The sequence below is a fragment of the Metopolophium dirhodum genome, chromosome 5 (assembly GCF_019925205.1).
Source record: "Metopolophium dirhodum isolate CAU chromosome 5, ASM1992520v1, whole genome shotgun sequence".
Taxonomy (NCBI): domain Eukaryota; kingdom Metazoa; phylum Arthropoda; class Insecta; order Hemiptera; family Aphididae; genus Metopolophium; species Metopolophium dirhodum.
The window spans coordinates 28625699-28646039 of NC_083564.1; the positions used below are offsets into that span (position 1 = coordinate 28625699).

Below are 20341 nucleotides of genomic sequence, written 5' to 3' on the forward strand. Positions count from 1 at the left end.
TTAGAGTCTAAAGTATCAAATTTTTACCAAGTTTGTCGTTTGTACTTAATATAATCAATTTATACAAAATCCTATTCTAACCTAACCGAACTAAAATCCGATAAATGAAATAAAAAAAAAAATTTACCCTTTGTAAATATTAACCTATCTTCTTCCCAGAGGTCTAATCTACCAATTAACTATATAAATACACAGGCTATATACTCTTTTTCAAATGAGAACGCACCGGGTCGCGCATCGTTATCAGAGGCGGAACCACAAGCCCCTCCCACAAAGTTAGTAATTAATTTCTGATTAGTCGCCAATGATCGGCTACTTTCGACGCCGCCGGGCATACAGAATGTTCAATTATTATTATAATTATTATCTACCGCATCATACTGTTGCACGCCACAGAATATTATTATTTTTATACTCAAATACGTAAACACTTACGGATTATTATTATTCATTATTTATTGATGTATTTCTTATAGTATACATATTGTCGATATTATGGCATCGTGGTAATATGGTATCTATAATAATACCTATATATTTTAATTCTTAAAACAAAATTATTAAATCGTCCATAGCAGTCGTAGCAGGCTGTGGTGCCAGTTCACCACAGGGACTTGTTGAGTCCATAGTATTTACCTATAGCAGAGTAGGGCGTTATTCGAATGAAATTTTATTTAGATGATTATTGAGATAACATTTTATTCGAATAAATAATTAATCGAATACATATTTATTCGAATAATTATCTAGATAAAATTTGGCCCAACTCTGACCTATAGTATAATATATATTGTGTACGTCCGGCGGCGGGCCGCACGAGGTTATTGTGATGAGAATGTACGTTTTGAAATTCGAACATTCATAGCAGGTCGGCGAAGATTTCGTACACATTTTTGGCGATAATATACTTGGTGTGTTATTAATTATTATATATATATAAAGTATAGCATCGTGGGGACCATTATATTATATTATGTTATACGTACACAATATTAACGCGTGTATATAAATGCTATACTTATATATATATTTTTTTTAGTACATCCATGTGTTAGGGTCTAAATGGGATAATTATATATACTTATATATATATATACACACACACACCTATTATACCTAATATATAATATATTATGATGTATATCAACTCATATATTATAATACGCATTTATATAAGTACGACACTAATCGTACCTATATAATATTGAATTTAAAGATTTTTTTGGCTCTTCATGATTGTATAATTATTAGATATGTATTTAAATTAATCAAACGGTTCATTAAATTGATTTCGATCAGATAGGTAGTTAGTTTATAATTGTATATCACTTACAACAAAAAAACATTTAAAAATTTTTTTTTTATACATATAAATGTATATAAATATATATACTTCATTATTTTATTTGATTATATTATACACAGAAACACGATGGATAGGTTTATGGATGATATTTTAATAAGTACAGAAAACCATTTGTTTAATATTTCTTTTTTTATTACACATAAAAAAAAAATAAAAATTACAAATATAAAAAATAAAAATACATTTAGTCAGACTCAGACTCGAAAGAGGAATTACTTACATTGATGACAACAGGTTCTACTTCTGCAGACAACATTTGGTCAACGATGAAATCCATTTCGTAGAATTTTTTTTCGATTTTTTCGGTATGACTTATGAAATTTTTCCACATAACGGAATTTACCCGTTCGATACCTTCCAACAACAAGTTTTTCACATCAGGTAATTTGTAGCTGGTATTGTTTATTTTGACGTGATGTTTGACTGATGACCAAGCCAGCTCTATCGGATTTAACTCACAATGGTACGGTGGGAGTCTTAAGATGGTGCGATTGTGTTCTTTGGCCAGTTCGTCAATTACATATTTGTCGTGCATTGGTTTAATTCTGCGTACTATTTCAAGTAGTCGAGGAATTACCATAGGCTTGTCGATAACTTCACCTTTTTCTTCCAACCATTTAATTATGTCCGCCTTTTTTGTTGATGTAGTAGGTATTTTGTCTGCCTTTACTGAATGGTATGATGCGTTATCCATAACGATGACACAGTTTTCTTTTAGTTTTGGTAATATATTTTGCATCCATTCAAAAAATGTGTCACCGTTCATCTCGTCATGATAATCATTCGTGTTTTTTTTTGACTCAAAACATAGGAGTCCACCTGGTACAAACCCGTCTTCCGACCCTATGTGTAGAATGATCAGTCGTTTGCCTTTCCCTGTTGGATTTTTCGGCCCTGTTGTGAGGCCTCGAACAAATGCATCATGGCACGATTTGACGGTTTTGTCTACCCATGTTTTGTTGGTACATTCTCCTGCATTGACCCACGTTTCGTCCAGGTAGTACATGTGTCTCCCTTCTTCCCGGTATTTCTTTATATCCTCCAAGTAATGTTGACGCCATACAACTATTTCGTCTCTTTCGACGAGAGCACTATTGCGGCTTCGTTTGGTGTATTCGAAATCCATGGTTTTTAAAAGACGATATAAATTGGTTTCTGATACATACGGTAAACTATCGTCGTCCTTAATAACTGCGTATATTTTGGCCAATGTAGGAATGGTTTTGTTGTACCAAAAAGAATGTACATGACGACGCACAGTGTTACGATGTAAATCATCGAAATCGTCTTTAAACGATTTCTTACATCGTTTTCTGTTTGGAGACATCACAGTCTTTGAGGTATTGTACTCACTAATAGTGTTTGAAATTGTTCTTTGCCCAATGCCTAGGCGTTTGGAAAGAACTATCCGACATTCCCTAATAGTGATTTTCGGATTGTTTTTCAACTCCATTTTGTACGCATTGATAATCATCACTTTTTGACTTGATGAAACAAACTGGAATAAATAAATGTATGATAATAATATTATTGTATACATTGCAAATAACATAATATACACTATTCTATAATATAATTAATCACAATAATACAAACCTTTCCCTTTGGATTTTTTTTTGTTGGTGTAACAATTATTTCGTCATCCATAATTTTGTCCAATAAGCAGGACACGATAAAAAAAATAATTTAAACGCACAAATCCAAGCCAAAATTCAATATATTTACTGAGCGCGCGTAAACAAAACAGTAGATATCGTTTCACATATTGTGCGAACGGCCGTCAATGTTGTGGAAATACAACTCACTACGTATACAAGGTGGCACCACCTACGACAGCTGAAACTGTCGGGAGTGGGGAGGCCATGCGCGCGTTTCGACCGGTTTTCGTCCGCCGCCCGGTGCGTTCTCATTTGAAAAAGAGTATAACTATACAGACTAAACTCTGGAACTACTAATTAGATCTTATTTATCTTATTTGACAAAAGACAATAATACAAATCAACAAATATGCCCGATTAACCAATAGCAACCAATATATTATACACAGGTGGATTTTCCTAAAATTTTCTTTTATATAAATCTTCCCCGTGTAATACTCTTAGGTTAAAAAAAAAAATCAAGACGTTTATAATATATACAAGAAGATCTGATAAGTAGTTCCAGAGTTTAGTCTGTATAGTTATAGTCTTTGTATTTATATAGTTAGATAGACGGTGGCCACGGGTTAACACTTACATCAAGGAATAGCCGTCGTTCTAAATTTGTATTTCAAATATTATGAAAAAATATGATGTTACAAAGTTAAAATGAGCTAACCATTAAGATCTCAGGTATACGGAGTCAGACCAGTGACCAAACCATTAAGTACATAACATGCATTTTAAAACGTAAACGTATTTGTCGCGTGAGTGAATACAGCCACTGATGTTATTCACGCCATCACCTCAGTATAACTATATTATTATAACCACATCAATAGGCTTGAAGGAGAATGAAAAATAATAATAATATCAATAATAACTCACGTTTATAAATCGACCTGGATCGTCTTCCACCAGTTGGCGGGCAATGTCCTTACACGATTTTCTTGAAGGTATTGGCACTTTTCCGTCATCTTCCCAATATCGGCTAGGCGAGTGTGCGTATAACGCCGACGGTGTAGCATGAGTAATCCGAGTATTGGTCACTAGTCCGGTGGATTTACCTGAAACGAAAAAATAAATACAAATAAACTGACTAAAATTTAAACACGTCATATTATTATTCTAATATTCTCGTCGACTCATGTATTATGTAATACGTATATGTATATTATGCAGTGTGCACTAAATATATATATATTATAAGTACTTGCATGAGTTATTTAAATAATCAAGTATCAACAATGTTAAAAAAAAGTTTTATTGCTTTAAACGAATTATTTGATATAGTACTAATGTATATACACGTCATGTACTCTCATGTGACCACTTGATAAATTCATATCCCCCCCCCCCCCCCAACAAAAACTTAAATACGCCACTGGCTTACTTATGGTTGACGCTACTTATCAGTGATCTTCCGGGGACACATGGAGATGAACATATTTTGTATGCGGACAACCCACGTGCAATCGAACTAGTGAAGAACCCGGAATACCACAAGTGAACTATACATATCGATGTTCGATATCATTGCATTCGTGAGAATTTCAATGAAAGGATGTTTTCACTGGAATTCGTAATCGGCATGGAACAGTTATCTGACATCCTGACCAAGCCAACAGCACGGGCTAGGTACCAGGTACCCTTAGGGAAATGTTAGGGATGAGATAAATAAATATATATATATATATATTATATATTTAATGTATACAACTATGTAAACTTAAACTATATAAAATAATATTTTCAAAAACATTTACACTTTTTGAAATAATGAGTGTTCAATGATAAAAGAATCACCCTGTATGTGTAATTTCTATGGGTATATATTGTTCAAGATCAAGTGTTGAAATAGCGTAACCAATACACCCAGTATATTCAGTATATAAATATATTAGTTTTTACATACACTGCAATTTAAGTATAAGGATATACAACATACTATACATTATTATAGTAATCAATTAATGCTTAGTTGACACATTCCAATTACGAAGTCTGGACACAGATATATTATCTGAATACGTTTTCATGCAGTTAGTCGAGTTACGCGACCCGTTCGTACACACATTTTTACTGTTTATTAGATTTGATACATTTTATAATAACGATGTCTATTATATTCTAACCCGCCAAACTATTCCACTCAACAATACATTTCTCGGAACATCATATTTCTTCACATTAGGTAAGGTCAGGTGGGGCAAGAGCCTAGCGGTGCTAGTGTCTAACAAAACAATAAAACATTTTTGGTATTTTTGTGTTTTCTACAAGAAGTCTGTTCCCCCAAACCGGTGTGAAAAAAAGCAGACTTAACACATATTTCATAGTTGATACATTTTGTCAAAATTGTAACTTTAAATACTTATAAAATAAATTGTGCCTATGTATTTTTAAAATTTTTAACCGCTATTGTAACAATATATCAGGAGCCTTGTATTACATTTTCACGTTTTTTTACCGAAAAAATAAAATGTATTGACATTTATGGGAAAAAAAAAATTTAAAAAAGTTTGAATGATAATCAGGTATAAACAAATTGTGCCCCAACTACTAGGTATCCTATTTCTGATCTATTCAAAATCATTATATTCTGAGGGGGGGGGGGGTCAATTATAGGTTCTAACTCAAGATTGTACATTTATCCGGAAAGGACTTCAAATACTTCAAACGAATCTTTATTCAAAAGTAGGTGCCTACCATATTATTCTGATTCTTTGATATTATACAATTTTATCAAAGTTATTTCGTTCACGGTACCAATATTATATCAATACGATTGTTCTTTCAACCACAATAGTTTTTGTACCCAGATATTTTGCATTGTTTATAATTTGGCATGACGCGTGTGATGGTATTCGATAATATTTTACTATTCTTTTATAGTGTTATTATGTTATAAAGTTGACACTATAATGGTTTATTTGTTTAGGACTCAGAAACCTTACGCTTTTTGTCGCTGCTTGATTAAACCGTTTTGTTTTGATCCAAAAAGTTTCTTTGTAACTCTTTCAATTCGAAAATTGTTTTCTACGTTAATTTTAGGATACAGCAATAAATTAATTTTAAAAATTAATAACGTGAACGATAGAATTCAGTTTTAGATACGTTTAGTTATTATATTATACTAAACGTAATACACGTATAGAATTAAGACCAAACGAGACGAGTGATAAAATATTATGCTTCTCATTTATTAAAAATGTATTTTCACCACTTTTTTATGAGTGTTGCATGATACTTGTATGAAAATAATTCCAATGTTCAATTTATTCAAATTTCGTTTTTGATTAAAAATAGTACAGTCAATTTAGTTTCCACTTTTCAACCGTGGGTTAATTAATATTTCTAAAACATTGTTCGTACAAATGTGACATTAAATAAAAGCGCTTCCTATAAAATCGTACGAGGATTTTGGTTATTTGAGTAAATAATATTTTCCATTAATACCTATATTATAGTTTTTATAATGTTCTATGATCATCCATGTTTCCACTGTTTTAATACATTTAAATTTAAAGCGATATTATTTTTATTTTTTGAATCTTACAGGATTATTATTCGGTTTTCAGTTTGATAACAAAATGATTAAAAATGTATCGACATTTTCGAAAATTGTTGGGCGTATACAAGCTGGATATGATTTTTCAATGTTTCCTTCATAAAAGAAACAATACATTATATCTGTCTAAAGTTCTGCAGTGATCGGGAAGGGGAAGAAGCGTGTTATGTTAGGTCAAACTCGTTCGTTGTTTTTGTTGAATCGTTTTACGGAAATAATTTAGATTGAAAAATAATACCGCGTCAAATAAAGGTTAAAGGAAATTAAATAAAAACCAGTAGTCAAGAGAAATATAATATATATCACACTATTCTATATAATATATAGTATGAAAACCTAAAAAGTTGTATCACTTTGATACCAATCATTTTTTTCATTTTATTTTATCAAATAGTCAATAGATATTATGTGGTGTAAAAACGCAGCAATTTTATGAAAATTACCAACGTTGTTTCATTAAGTAAGCACTTTCGTATTATAAATTCGAACATAATAAATTGGATGACGGTCTATAGATTAGATACTAAATTAAACAATAATTGTTGGTTCACATTTATATTAGACTCATCAATTAATTAGGGCTATAGCCGGGAATTTATCATCATATCATTATATTATAAAATATTTCATAATTTTTAATATATAAAATATAAAAAAATAAATAAGAAATATTTTTTTAAAAATATAGTTAAGATTATAATAGGGTAATCATTTATGATAATTTCAATGTTTAAGTTAGATACTATGGGCCTTCTTATTAAATTCTACTTGAATTATATTTTCATAATCGTTACATATTTTTTGAATTCATTTTGCGAGGTCTTTGTATTTTATGTTGATTCCTAGTTTTCGTGCTTAGTTGATCTGTTTGCAACAGTATATCTATGACTGTTTATTTTTGAATTAGTATACACATTTCTATATTTATGGATGTGACGAGTTCTAAATGGATACAAAGACTTAATTCCACAATTTAACACAATTGTTGGTTAAGGCCATTTAGGGGGATGTATATTTTTTTCAAATATACAAAAAAAAATTTCATTTTGTTACTAGAAATATTGCTGGTCCTCTTTAATTTATTCAATCCAGTTATCTTCTAAATAATTTTTCAATAGTGTTAAAATGTCATCTTGTTTGTGAATTAATTGCTGAGTCCAATAGTTTGTTAAATTAGTTTTCTTTAGTCGTCTTTAGTTACAAGACTAAGTTCAGCTATAATTCGCACATCAGACTTGCAAAGCGAATTCTGAGTTCTTGAAATATACTTATTGAATCCTAATCTTGGACGTGTCTCCAAATTCTCAGTGATCGATGAAAAAGATCCTCGAAAATTAATATGATACCTACTAGAAACCCTTAAAAGTAATTAACAATATTTGAAAATTCAACCATAATCATTTTTGGTTTTAATGGTTCTTTTGAATAGTTTTCTGCATTCGAAAAATTAACATATGTATTCTAGGTTTTATTTTATGGCAAATGTTGGAAAAATATTACTAAATTGAATTCCACACACAGTGTAGAATTTGTAAAATAAATTGCGTGGCGTAGAAAGAGCTGGTCTTAATAGAATAGAAAACACTTATTACCCCGTTTTGTATCAGATCAATAGATATCAATTATTTATTTTGACGGTAAATTCACAAGCGACAAATATTGCAGCCGCGATAAATGTGAATTGAGATTTGTAGAAAACATAAATCCATCTTATTAGTTTTTATGATAACAATTGTCGTATCGTATAAACATAAACATTGTTAGTATTAAGACTATTAACTAGATTAACCAAACATGTATGAAATTTGCAATAGTGTTTAGTATTAAGTCTTATAATAAAGATTATAGGCTATAGTTAGTAAGTTTTAGCAGACGCAGCAACATTGTAACTAAGTTGAATGATAATATATAAGTGATAGGACAAGACAAATGTGGGTCATTCAGGAGAGATCGGCCGCGGCGTATACGACACAATATAATATAATATAAATTTAAAATGTTTTAATAGAACTGTATTATCCTAAATATGTGAGTACATTTTAGAACTATTTTTGAACTACTATAAAAATGTATACCATAATAATGTATTATTTTTTCAATTCGATGCAAAACATGAAAATACCTACATAAGAACATATTTTATCGTGCTATAACTTCGTTTATTGGATTTTTGCTATTTTAATATCTTTTCAAAGAAAAAAAAACTATTAAGTATGTTGATAAACGTAAAAACATATTTTGTGAAAAATTATTTATCAGTGCTTAAAAGTTATAACACAGGATTAGGGTGGAATTTTCTTTAGAACACTTTTTTAATATAAAATAAAAAATTGATAATTATTATAAATGCACAAACAACACTCGGTTTATAATAACTAGTAGGTACTTAGAGTTATACAATTACTTTCAATATTATTATTTTTTTTTTTTTATATAAATACAATTTAATACAATATAACAAAAATTCAATATTTTATGAGATTAGATTTTGAGTGAAAACTTAGGAGATCCATAAAATGTATATTATTTTATTTGATACTTTTATTAAAGTAAAATATTACATTAAAAATAAATAGTAAAAAGATAATAACTAATTGTGAATTCCTTACCAAATGATTTGAATAATCCCACTTGAAAACAAAATATCTCTACAATTTTTGAAATTAATATTATATAACCTAACCTAGCAACATGCTGTTGCTTAATTAAAAACAAACTAAGGATAAGACAATTATTCGGCCTCATATTTTGCTTTTTTTTAAAAAAAAAAAAAACAAATTCATCTTTAATCACAGTCGTAAATAATTCAAAACTCATTTAATCGTCATACAATTTTTAGCAGCTGCTGTTGGACTAAAAAAAGAAAATTGATTTCCAATTAGTACCATAAGAGTTTATTAAAACCAACTATCCCATACAAGTTTTTCAGTTTGACTAAAACTTTTAAATTGTATGAACAATATTTTCATTTTAATATTGTATTTTAATAATTTGTTCCGCTAACTTGATAGCCGTCAGCCGATAGGTTATGTCATGGAATATCTTATCGATGAAACTTTAGCCAATATCAATAATACAATTTATAGCTACCTATACTAGTATATTATAACATTTATAATTACTTAAACTACTATATTATATTGGAATAAAAAAAACATAATAGCCTAACACAGTCACTACCAAACAATCCAATCAATCAATTACTACACAATCATAATATACTGACTACTTACACTTTTGTTACAGACCATGATTCTTTTGACCGCACAGATTATATAGGTACCTACATTCCACACTCCATTGACTATATTGATCAAAATAATAAACCATAAAAAACCCGTCAAGTGCGTTAATGGCTACTTTTTTTTAGTAAATTATTGTCTGTTATAGTAGTTAATATAAAGTACAGTACCAATTAACGCTTCTATTATGATCAGTTTTATTTTATTTACCATTACAAAATATTCAAATCATATTACAATCATACATCTATAGTGATTCGTGGACGATTATTAAACAAACCTACAATTAGTGCAAGAATACTTTCACCCGTCCTTGTTAGTATAATATGTATAGTGGACTTGAACAATTTTATATAATTTGATATTCAATAATGGTGCTAAGTGTATTAAAATACTTGGTGTGACCCAGTAGGTAGTCTGTAAGCCCTGAAACCTGACGTTTACAATATTAATACGATATACGAATCACGATCGGTTCTTGTGCACAGAAGTGGGCCAATATAGAAGATAAGTTCATTTTTAATATTACTATCAGATGTCGATATTAAACGTCTCGGATATATAAACTGCAGGTGTTTATTTTTACGTAATTAATTATACTCGCACACATACCCACATAATCATAGAATTTTACAATACAGTAGGTATTTAAAAAAAAAAACATAAGTCGTTTTCATACATTAAAAGTTCAACCGATTTCAAAATTATTATATGTGACCAGGAGTCGGGTGTCTAAAACTATACTTATGGCCTGCTCCATAATATGCTATGTAAATTAAAAAAATACCTCGTTTGAATCCGTCGGATTGTTTCGGAGCATATTCAAGTCCAAAAAAAACTGGACTTGAACATAGATTTTTTTCTTTTTCTCTAAACACTCTATCTAGTATAAAACGAGTAAAGAAATATATTGAAGTAGGTACCCACATATACAAAAAGTACTTTTAAAGATCGGAGATTGTGTCTGAATGATATTATTTCGAAGAAGTAATTTTTCAATTTTCTCTAAGCATGATAATCAACTACCTATCAGAAGACAAAAATAGAATGTTGATGGAATATCAGCAAGGTTAACCAAACACCTCTCAGAATTCGTTTTATTTTTTAATGTGATTTTAAATTAATGTGATTTAATGTGAATTTATCGTTGCTTTTCAGATTTATATCAGAATACACCACGATACATACCGAATCGTGATTGGGAAGACGAAAAAAAATCATCACACCTGTTCTTAATATCTCGTCTGGTTTCTTGAAATGATATTAATGAAAACGATATAAATAAAAATGATATGCATAATATAAAGCAAAATATAGGAAAGCCCACTCATCGAAGCTCGCTCAAACCGTATTTTAATAAAACACAAATTATAGTTACATGTACAATTTAATATGTACAGCGACTATGGACAATAAATAAATATTATCTATTAATATCAACAATCGTATAACTATGTACTGGTAACTTACTAATGGACTGGCGGACACAACAGAGATATAACTGGTGTTCTAAACAAATTTCTAGAAACCTATATATAAAGGTTATATAGGTTATATAGTATATAAATAGTATAATAGTACATCGTATAATAATATACCTATTAATATGTTCAATTATTATAACGTTGTAAGGACCTATACTTATATCGTGTGCAAACTTATTTTTATTTTTATTTTAATAGGTATCGAGAAAAGTATAGGTGGATGGACCTGAAGCGAATCATCTATGTCATGACACCAACGTAGATATGACTGTCAGAGTCGTTGGAAGCGAAATATGGAAACCTAACGGTAAACCAAATTATTGTGAACATCATTTAAGAACGAGTAATTATAATGAGACATGCGTATTGTCATTAAAACGGAACCATGGGGCCTACGAAAAACTTCAAACCGACACGTATCTTAAGCTCGTGTCCAAGTATTTAGTAAATGTCATAATAAAATATTTATATATACCTGACTACTATAGTTGCTACAGCCTATATAACATAATATAATTAGCTTGTCGACATTATTCAACCTCAGTAAATTAAAACTGTCATGCACTTATGTACAAATCAGTATGTACTACCAAGAGATAGCACACAGCCCGCATTAAAAGAAGTAAAAAACGCATAACCGAGAGTCGTTTGTACAATAGCTGAAATATTCCCGCTGAAAACGTTTTAACCAACATTTCCTATTCAAATATTTAAATGCCAAATGTTCTTGTCGTCGTAACAAAAATAACCTAGCTAAAATTACATAAAAACCACATGGTCACCAGAGTCCATTAACTTTTAAGTTAATTCCCAGATAATATTATATACACAGACCTTCTTAAACGAAGTCGAAACTGATATCTTATCGTTGAACATATAAAAAAAACACTCTAGAAATTCCAATACTGTGTGTCAGACGTCCATCTCTTTTCGGATTCTCCAAAGCAGTTTCAATTCTATATTATTATGTCGAGACAACCTAACTTTAGGTACTTACTGCAGAGGTAAATGTACATTATTATTATTCGTTTGTAGCTAGGACGGTGGTCGATAATCGATAGTAAAATACTCTTTGTTTCATTGTTGTTTAGCAAAGTTAATAAATTCACAATTGGCAATATATCGTTTTAACAATATTATCTGACTCGGAGGTACTCATAGTGGTACTCGTATTATTACACATGGTTAAATCCATCTGGTAACCTCTTGTATCATATATATATATTACAATCTGATTACCTATCGTATTTTCCTTTCTATCCCACAACGACCTACAATCACGGAGACCAGATAACCAGCCTATTGAGGTTATTATGACATTTTCGTGGTGTGATATATTTCTATAGCTATATTCAAACGTTTGTTGGACTGCTATTTCGATTAAATTATTTCACTGCTACACATCAGGCCCGTAGCTAGACAAATAATCTTCAAGTGAGACGAACCAAATTTTAGGGGAGGCAATAAAATGCATACCTATATATAACCATAACATTCCACTAGGTACATACAACACTTAATATTCGTTGTAGAGGGGGGGGCGATCATTTCCAGTGAAGGCAATGCCCCAGTTTGCCCTCCGTGGCTACGGGCCTATTTTCAATACAGGTTATTGTAATATCACAATGTTATTAATTAATATTATTATTTTAAGGATTTTTTTTTAGTTTTAGTCTGTACAAAAAAATAAAATAGGATGATTTAGAGAAGAAAATTATAATAAGTAAATACTAAAATAGTAAGCAATTTAATTTTATTAATTTTACACGTCATATAAGATATAACTACTAGATATAATATTATTAAAAATAACCTCAAATCATAGAAAAACACATCATTTGATTGGCATGTGAATGTTCTGTACCTACGTCTTACATAATATATGTAAAAAAATCAATGTGCATAGTATATTATTAACTAAACATATTATTGTAATAAATTATTTAAACATTAAATATTAAATAAAATATAAACAAAATTTAAAATATCTGTATTATAGTTGCAGTATCCAAAATATAAGGCCTTTAGATCATTATTTTTTACCTTATCCTAAATAATGTGCATGTAACATTATTTTGAAATTACTAATTAAAAAAAAATAATATATAATATGATTTGTATTTAAATTTGTTTTTAAATCAATATAGGCACTTACTACATTCCAAATATCCACATGTACCAAGTACCAACAATTTATTTTAATTTTAAATTGTTAAGTAATCTACACAGGTAGGTATCAATTTTTAATATTGTTTGTAACACATATTATTCTCAATTCAGAAATCATAAATATTTACCTTACTAATATGAGAATTTAGAGTTGCATAGAAATTTTCAATGGTATATTTTAAAAATAAGAGTAAAAAAGGATGTTATTATTTTTCAGTAGGTCATATAGTAATTAAGAAGCAACAATTAATTAAAATAAAAAAGAAAAGAATGAAAGTATGATGGAATGTTTAATTGTGGAATAAGATTAATAAATTGTGAGTTTCTTAAAAGTGTTTATATACCGTACATGGATATTTAAATCACAATTTCAATACATTTATAAATAAATTGTTGTTTAATACGTTTCATTACATAAATATATTATTATTGTTACTCTCCGTAGTTTCCTTATAATACCTATACTTTATTCACTTAATAACTATTAACTAAACTATAGTTGAAAAAATTAAATACGTAGGTATTAAAGATGCATTGAATAATTTATCTGTATTTTTAAAGTACCTACCTAAATATTGTTATAAATAATCTTTTATACCCAAAAAAAATGACTACTATTATATAGGAATATATTCATTCACTTCTGAATGCTATTTAGTAACGATAGATTAATGTATTTAAATGTAAATGTGCGATTTGATGAACCAACAAAAATACATTTTTCACGTTCGTTAATAATATAAAACAATGTTATTTAAAATGGAAACTTCATGATATTATTATGATTATCCAATTGATTTTCATCTTTCGAATACCCACCAACATAACTAATTATTTAATATGTATGAATGAAGAAATAAAAACTCGTGTTTGGGGTAAAAAATAATTTACCGGTAAAAAAATTGTTAAAATGTACGGTAAATTTTTTACCGATTAATAATTTTTTACCTCTGCCTTTCTAATCAAATGAAATCGAACACGTCTATCCCGAATTGCGAAGAGATATCATTTTTATCAGTTGATAATAAATACTAATACAACAATTATTATACTAATCATATTTTCTATTTTCTCAACACTGTATATTATAAGTAATAGTTAAAAGTAAATAAATATAAATGTGTTGACTTTTGAACATAACAAATAAAGGAAATGCTGTATTAATGTTGATTATTTAATTTGAATTATTTATTAATTGTATTACGAATATTTAATTATTCGTAATGTATGTACTGATACAAAACAATAGATCAATTTTTAGTTCTTTATTGTTATAATTAGAAAGAACTACATTTGTCAAGAATACAACAATAGAAATAAACAATCGTATTTACTAATAAAAAAGGTTTGTTCTGAGAAATTATATTTTACTATTTTTACCACTTTATTGTTAACTGATATTTTAGATTCTGAGTGGAACGATGAATGTATTGATTTTACAATGATGTGTGTTTTTTTTTTATTTTTGTGTCTGTCATCACCTTTTAGGACAGTAAAAGAGCTTGGATTTTCTTCAACAGTAACATTTCTGATAGGATAATGAATCTAGTTGGTACTTTGGGGGGTCAAAAGTAAAAATTAAGGAAAAACGAGAATTTTTACGCAAAATCTGTTTTTGAGAAAATCGATTTTGGTTTTTGGTGTAACTCTAAAACAAATGACCGTAGGGACATGACATTTTGACTGAATGTTTATAATTACATTTCCTATACACCATAACATTTTCCAAATATTTTGACTCTTTTTGAGCTGTTTACGGACATTGTTAGTTTTAAATTTTTTTAGTTTTTTTTTCTATAAATATCAATAAAATTTTATTTGTTTGGTAAAAAAGCGTGAAAATTTAATATGAGGCTCCTGATATATCGTTCTAATAGCAGTTGAACAATATTAAAAATACATAGCACAATTTTTTTTTATAAGCATTTAAAGTTCAAATTTTGACAACATTTATCAAATTTATAATTTATTAATTATTTTGTAGTTGAAAATGTATAAAATGTTCAACTTTTATAGCTAAGGATTGAAAATTGAAAACAAGGCTTCACGTAAATAGGTTAAATATAAATTATTTTATTCACAATAATATCATCAAATATACTTAGTAATATCATAGGCTGACTGACCGTTTTCGCTCAGAATCGTTTTTCTAAAACAATTATATTATATCATTGAATTCAAATTTAACACCATCCATTACAGCGACCCACTTGTAACCTACTGTACAGCAAAGCGACATCCACTTACCCTCTTTTTTTTAATTGACTATATTTTATTGACTCGATTATTAAGTAATTTTTATATTATTAAATTGTTCCATACAAAAATTATTATCCTATTATTAGGTATTTTTGTTACATAACATTTTTGTTAAATTATAAGTGTTTTAATATTATTGCTCTTTGTATTTATAATTTCATATTTATTTTATTTTATTTTACGAACTAAACTATTTGCATGTACCTATATACTATTTATGATGCATTTTAATAAAAATATTTGTTTGTAAAACTTTATTTATAATCGACCAATAATATATAATTTTTTTATAAATTATGTATACGTTATATTTTGTAAACCAATGTGTGTTTGGATGAAATCGGGATACTTATAATTTGGAAAATTTGGCTACCTTAATTTGAACCACAATCAGGCTTCTCTGTCTTATTGTATTTATTAAAATAAACCCTTTCGATGCAAGACAATACAGTCACGTGTTTGTAAGATCGATTGTTTGTTAGCTACGTGTAAAAGTGGCGTAAATGTATTGTCATCCAACGTTAGATATAATTCTATTAAAATATAGATCTTTAACAACTTTTATGATTTTCATGCTTCAGTGCCTAGTACCTAAATTCATCATGTTGTAGAAAACGACCGTGTTGTTATGTCCTCTATTAAGCCTAAAAAAGCTCCAAGCTCTAGAAAACCGATGCTTAAAATAATACTTAACGGTATGGACAAATTATACAGCGTGTTACTCCTCAATGTATTGATTATTTCTACGCAATGGATGTGTCTTACTACGAAGTTCTTGAAGTAATCAGAACATCATTATGGCACATTAAGTGTTTATGGGGCTTATAATAATATTATATCAAACTTAATTGGTTTTATAAGTTAAAATAGAACCGATGTCCTTAGTTAATATTTCACAACTCTAACATGTTTTGTTATATGTATTTTAAATGACTGTTTTATTTTTCTGTAATTAATTGTATTATTGTTTTCATAATACATATTACATAATATATTATTATTAGTGATTACAACTTAAATACTATTTAAAGGTGCTAAAAATGTCATCGACGAGTGTACCGATTTGTTTAAACCATGTTCATTGTAAAAAATAAACTATTGAAACAATATGAACTCCACGTAGTGAATTAATTATCTTCAATAGACTACTGTGTAAACTACTTAGCGGGTTATTGAAGCAAATTTAATTAATACAGTTTTAATATACTGAATAAACTTTGTTGGACAACAAGACGTGGTGATCAATATAACGAAGAAAGTTATATTACGGAAAGATTCACCTAACATAATAGTTTATGCAATTTCAGAGTTCTCGAACTAGCTAGGATTAGAAGTAAGTATATGTAATAGCACATCATTATTATGTGGTTTTTATTATATGTTATACAATATAACATAATAGTGTATTGTTTTATTTTGTCAAAGATCACGAACTACCTATAATAATAAACTTATATAAATCTCCAGAAACTCTTCAAAGTCTAAAATAATATAATATAGTTTTTAATTTACCAATACTCGCCGCTGGAATAATATGGTTAAGTTAGGATAATATAGCTTTATAAGTTGATGAATTATAAAATCCAATATCTATCGAATGAACATTTCTAAACAAAAAAATAACACGTACCTTCCTTTTGAGCCCAGTAGGCCAATGAGTCAACTCTAGACCCAAAACTAGAATAACAGTTTTCAAACTTTCCATTGCCATCCAAGCCAACTGTTTCGAAATTGGCTTTTACGCCACACAATAATGCAGTAGCACATGCTGACGATTCGCCGATTTGAGCGTTTAAATTGTAGGTCTGAAAAAAAATTATTAAACATCATTATTATACTATGTTAGGTTAAAAAAAAAATCCACATAGGCTGGAAGATAAAGGGGAGCAGTTTTCCCTCTTGCATTTGACGGAGGGGGGTGCAGAGATGATATCATTATGCCTCCTGTTTTAAATTCTAATTTTATGTATACACTACAATATACAACTGACATCTTTTTTTTAAACCACAATGCTTGCGTTTGAATATTATTTTTCTGTATGCGTTTTATGTAAATTACTAATTTATTTATTCATTTATACAGTATAGATAGTATCGGTACTAGAAGTTATGCTCATCAGCCACCAAATGACACTCTTGCAAGCCTACACTTTACCCATTTAACAACTCATTTCGTCCGTCTACCACTCTACCCATCCTCGGTCCTTCTATGTTGTGACTTTAACCACCAGAATTTATAAATCAATTGGTCTATAGTCTACCTAGGGCTTACTGCATCTGGTGTCATCTCAGCTACCTCTTCCCCATGTTATCCATTCATTACTCTCATACCTTTACTTTTTCCGGCAGTTTAACGAAAGCTGAGGTCTTCTTGACATAATTTACTACAATTACAATTGTCTTTCCATAACAGTTTCATCGCCTACTCTTGTCCAGTGTTAGGAACAAATAACAAAAAAAATCATCTAGATAAAGATAAAGATAACAACACTAAAATTTATCTAAGATACAGATAAAAGATAAACAAATCAAATTCATCTAACAAAAAGATAAAAGATAAAAGATAAAAATATTTTATCTATAGATAATTATCTAAATATTTAAATAACAGATAATTTTAGAAATTTTAATTAGAACAACTAATTTAAAAATATATATTATATACCGTCGTGTAAGTACACAAAATAATACACACACAAGAAAACCCATGGCTAACGGCCGTTCTTTCCGGGCTGGTGGTGGGGTCACCGGCCACTTTTCGTGTCACGTACTATTATTATTATTATTATTATTATTAATTAACAACATTGAAAAGATATTTACGAGTAATGTATATTTGTGTATACGACATAATGTTAATTATTATTATAAGTCATGTGCAATTAAAATTGGTTTAGAGATTGTTTATGGTCCATAGATTTATAATATAAAACATAAAACCCGAAATATATAAATAGCATCTCATGTATTGCTCGTCAGACTTATCAATATTGTCATTAATTTCAGACGCATTGCAAATACGGAAAGAATAGACTGCTGGTTTATCTTTATTTCTCAATGAATACTATTATATTTTATGGAATTTTGTTTGGGGCGGCGGTGGTTATAACTTGCCATCTGTTCTATTATTCGTATTTTAATTATAGTTTAAAAATATTTATAAAATTCTGGTAATTTGACATATTTGTTGTAACAGTAATATACTAATATAGGCTAATTACATAATTGAATTAGTATATTATTTTATATATTATTAACCGAATACAGAATATTAATTACTAATAAGTGATAAGTACTAAATAGGAATAATGTATAGTCTTTTCAGAATAACTTCATATATGTTTAGCCCTGGATGTTATTTTACGTACAAAATGTGCCTCAAATTATGAGAATAAAAATAAAACATTTTCGAACAGATCTAGTTAATTTTCTCCAAAAAATTTAACTTGTAAGTTTATCTAGATAAGTTAAATTTTTATCTAAAATAAATACTTAGATAACTTATATTTATTTATCTAGATAAGATAAAAGATAAAAAAATAATTATCTGGATAATTTATCTAGATATGTCCTAACACAGCTCTTGTCAGCCCCGTCTCCTATGCCGATCGCCATCTGCTGTTTATTAATTATACCCTCCAATATCTCTTCAAATCTCAAAGCGATCGTACATTCCGCGACTTCAAAGTTCAAATCATGTGACTTGTCTTCCACATCGCAATTATTTTTAAGTTCCTTTGACTGAACAAAGATGTTTTCACTTTACACAGTATTCACCACGCTAATGCAATTTTTAATGACGCACTTATCCAAGCTATCAATTAAGACATATTACATAGGTTTAAAAAAATATTCTCTCCTCCCGAAATTTTCTGTTGAGCTTCCTTTTTGATGTCCATTTATCATCCTACCGGCACAATCATCCTTTACATCGTATTCTACTTTATTTAAATAATCACATAAGCCAATAAAATTAAAACAAATGGAAATAACTGTCATTTTAGAATTTAAGGTCGCGTAATGATTTTCATATTGCAGTTGTTATCTTGATTATTTTGTATAAGCTTATAATTGTATTCTTGAAAATTGCTGTTTGGCGTATAAATAAATAAATAAATAAATAATAATAATAGTATGGATAAGTAGTACTAATACTTGATGTTATATTATATTCGCTAATTTTACAGTTCTAAAAAACTTCGATTATTATTATAGTGTTCACATGTATAGCTTTATTTTTGATATATTATTTTAAGAAGTAGAAAGATTTCACTTTCTTCTTCACTACATTTTTAGACAGGATAAGTAAAACATATTGTTTATAATATTTTGCTCCTCCCTAAAAAATTACTATTCATGTAAAAATGAAAAAATAAATGTTGGAACACAAGTTAGTTTTCTCCCGATTACACATAAAGATTATACCGAAAAGCCAATGTGCATAGTGTTTATCCTTTAAATTATTTTACGGCGTGCGACAAAGTTTGAACATTTTACATTAAAATTGCATATAAACCCTTCAGATATTTGTGTATCGATAAACAGAAATATTATTAATTATTTTTAGACAACAAGTTAGACCTGTTGTGGAGCCAAAATTGTGTTATAATTTATAA

General features: G+C 28.7%; 2 protein-coding genes across 3 annotated transcripts in view; both read right to left on the bottom strand.

Moving 5' to 3' along the window:
• Positions 1–20341, bottom strand: part of LOC132944311 (alkaline phosphatase-like) — a 279149-nt gene that overhangs the window by 102223 nt on the left and 156585 nt on the right. For both annotated transcript variants that reach the window (XM_061013591.1, XM_061013592.1), the window contains exons 4-5: positions 17356–17530; positions 3892–4070 (exon numbers count right to left, since the gene is read on the bottom strand). In XM_061013591.1, coding sequence (XP_060869574.1) covers positions 3892–4070; positions 17356–17530 — 354 coding nt within the window. The remainder of the gene's footprint in view (positions 1–3891; positions 4071–17355; positions 17531–20341) is intronic.
• Positions 1137–3283, bottom strand: LOC132944312 (uncharacterized). Its single transcript, XM_061013593.1, has 2 exons — positions 2963–3283; positions 1137–2864 (listed from the first exon to the last, which is right to left on the bottom strand). The coding sequence occupies exons 1-2, from the start codon at positions 3011–3013 to the stop codon at positions 1551–1553; spliced, it is 1365 nt and encodes a 454-aa protein (XP_060869576.1). The 5' UTR covers positions 3014–3283; the 3' UTR covers positions 1137–1550.

What these genes read in the sequence shown, in the direction of transcription:
- LOC132944312 (XM_061013593.1), bottom strand. Translation starts at nt 3,013, where the DNA reads ATGGATGACGAAATAATTGTTACACCAACAAAAAAAAATCCAAAGGGA. An exon ending in AAAAAAATCCAAAGGGAAAG is followed by an intron (nt 2,865 to 2,962) that starts GTTTGTATTATT and finishes TATTTATTCCAG; the next exon opens with TTTGTTTCATCAAGTCAAAA.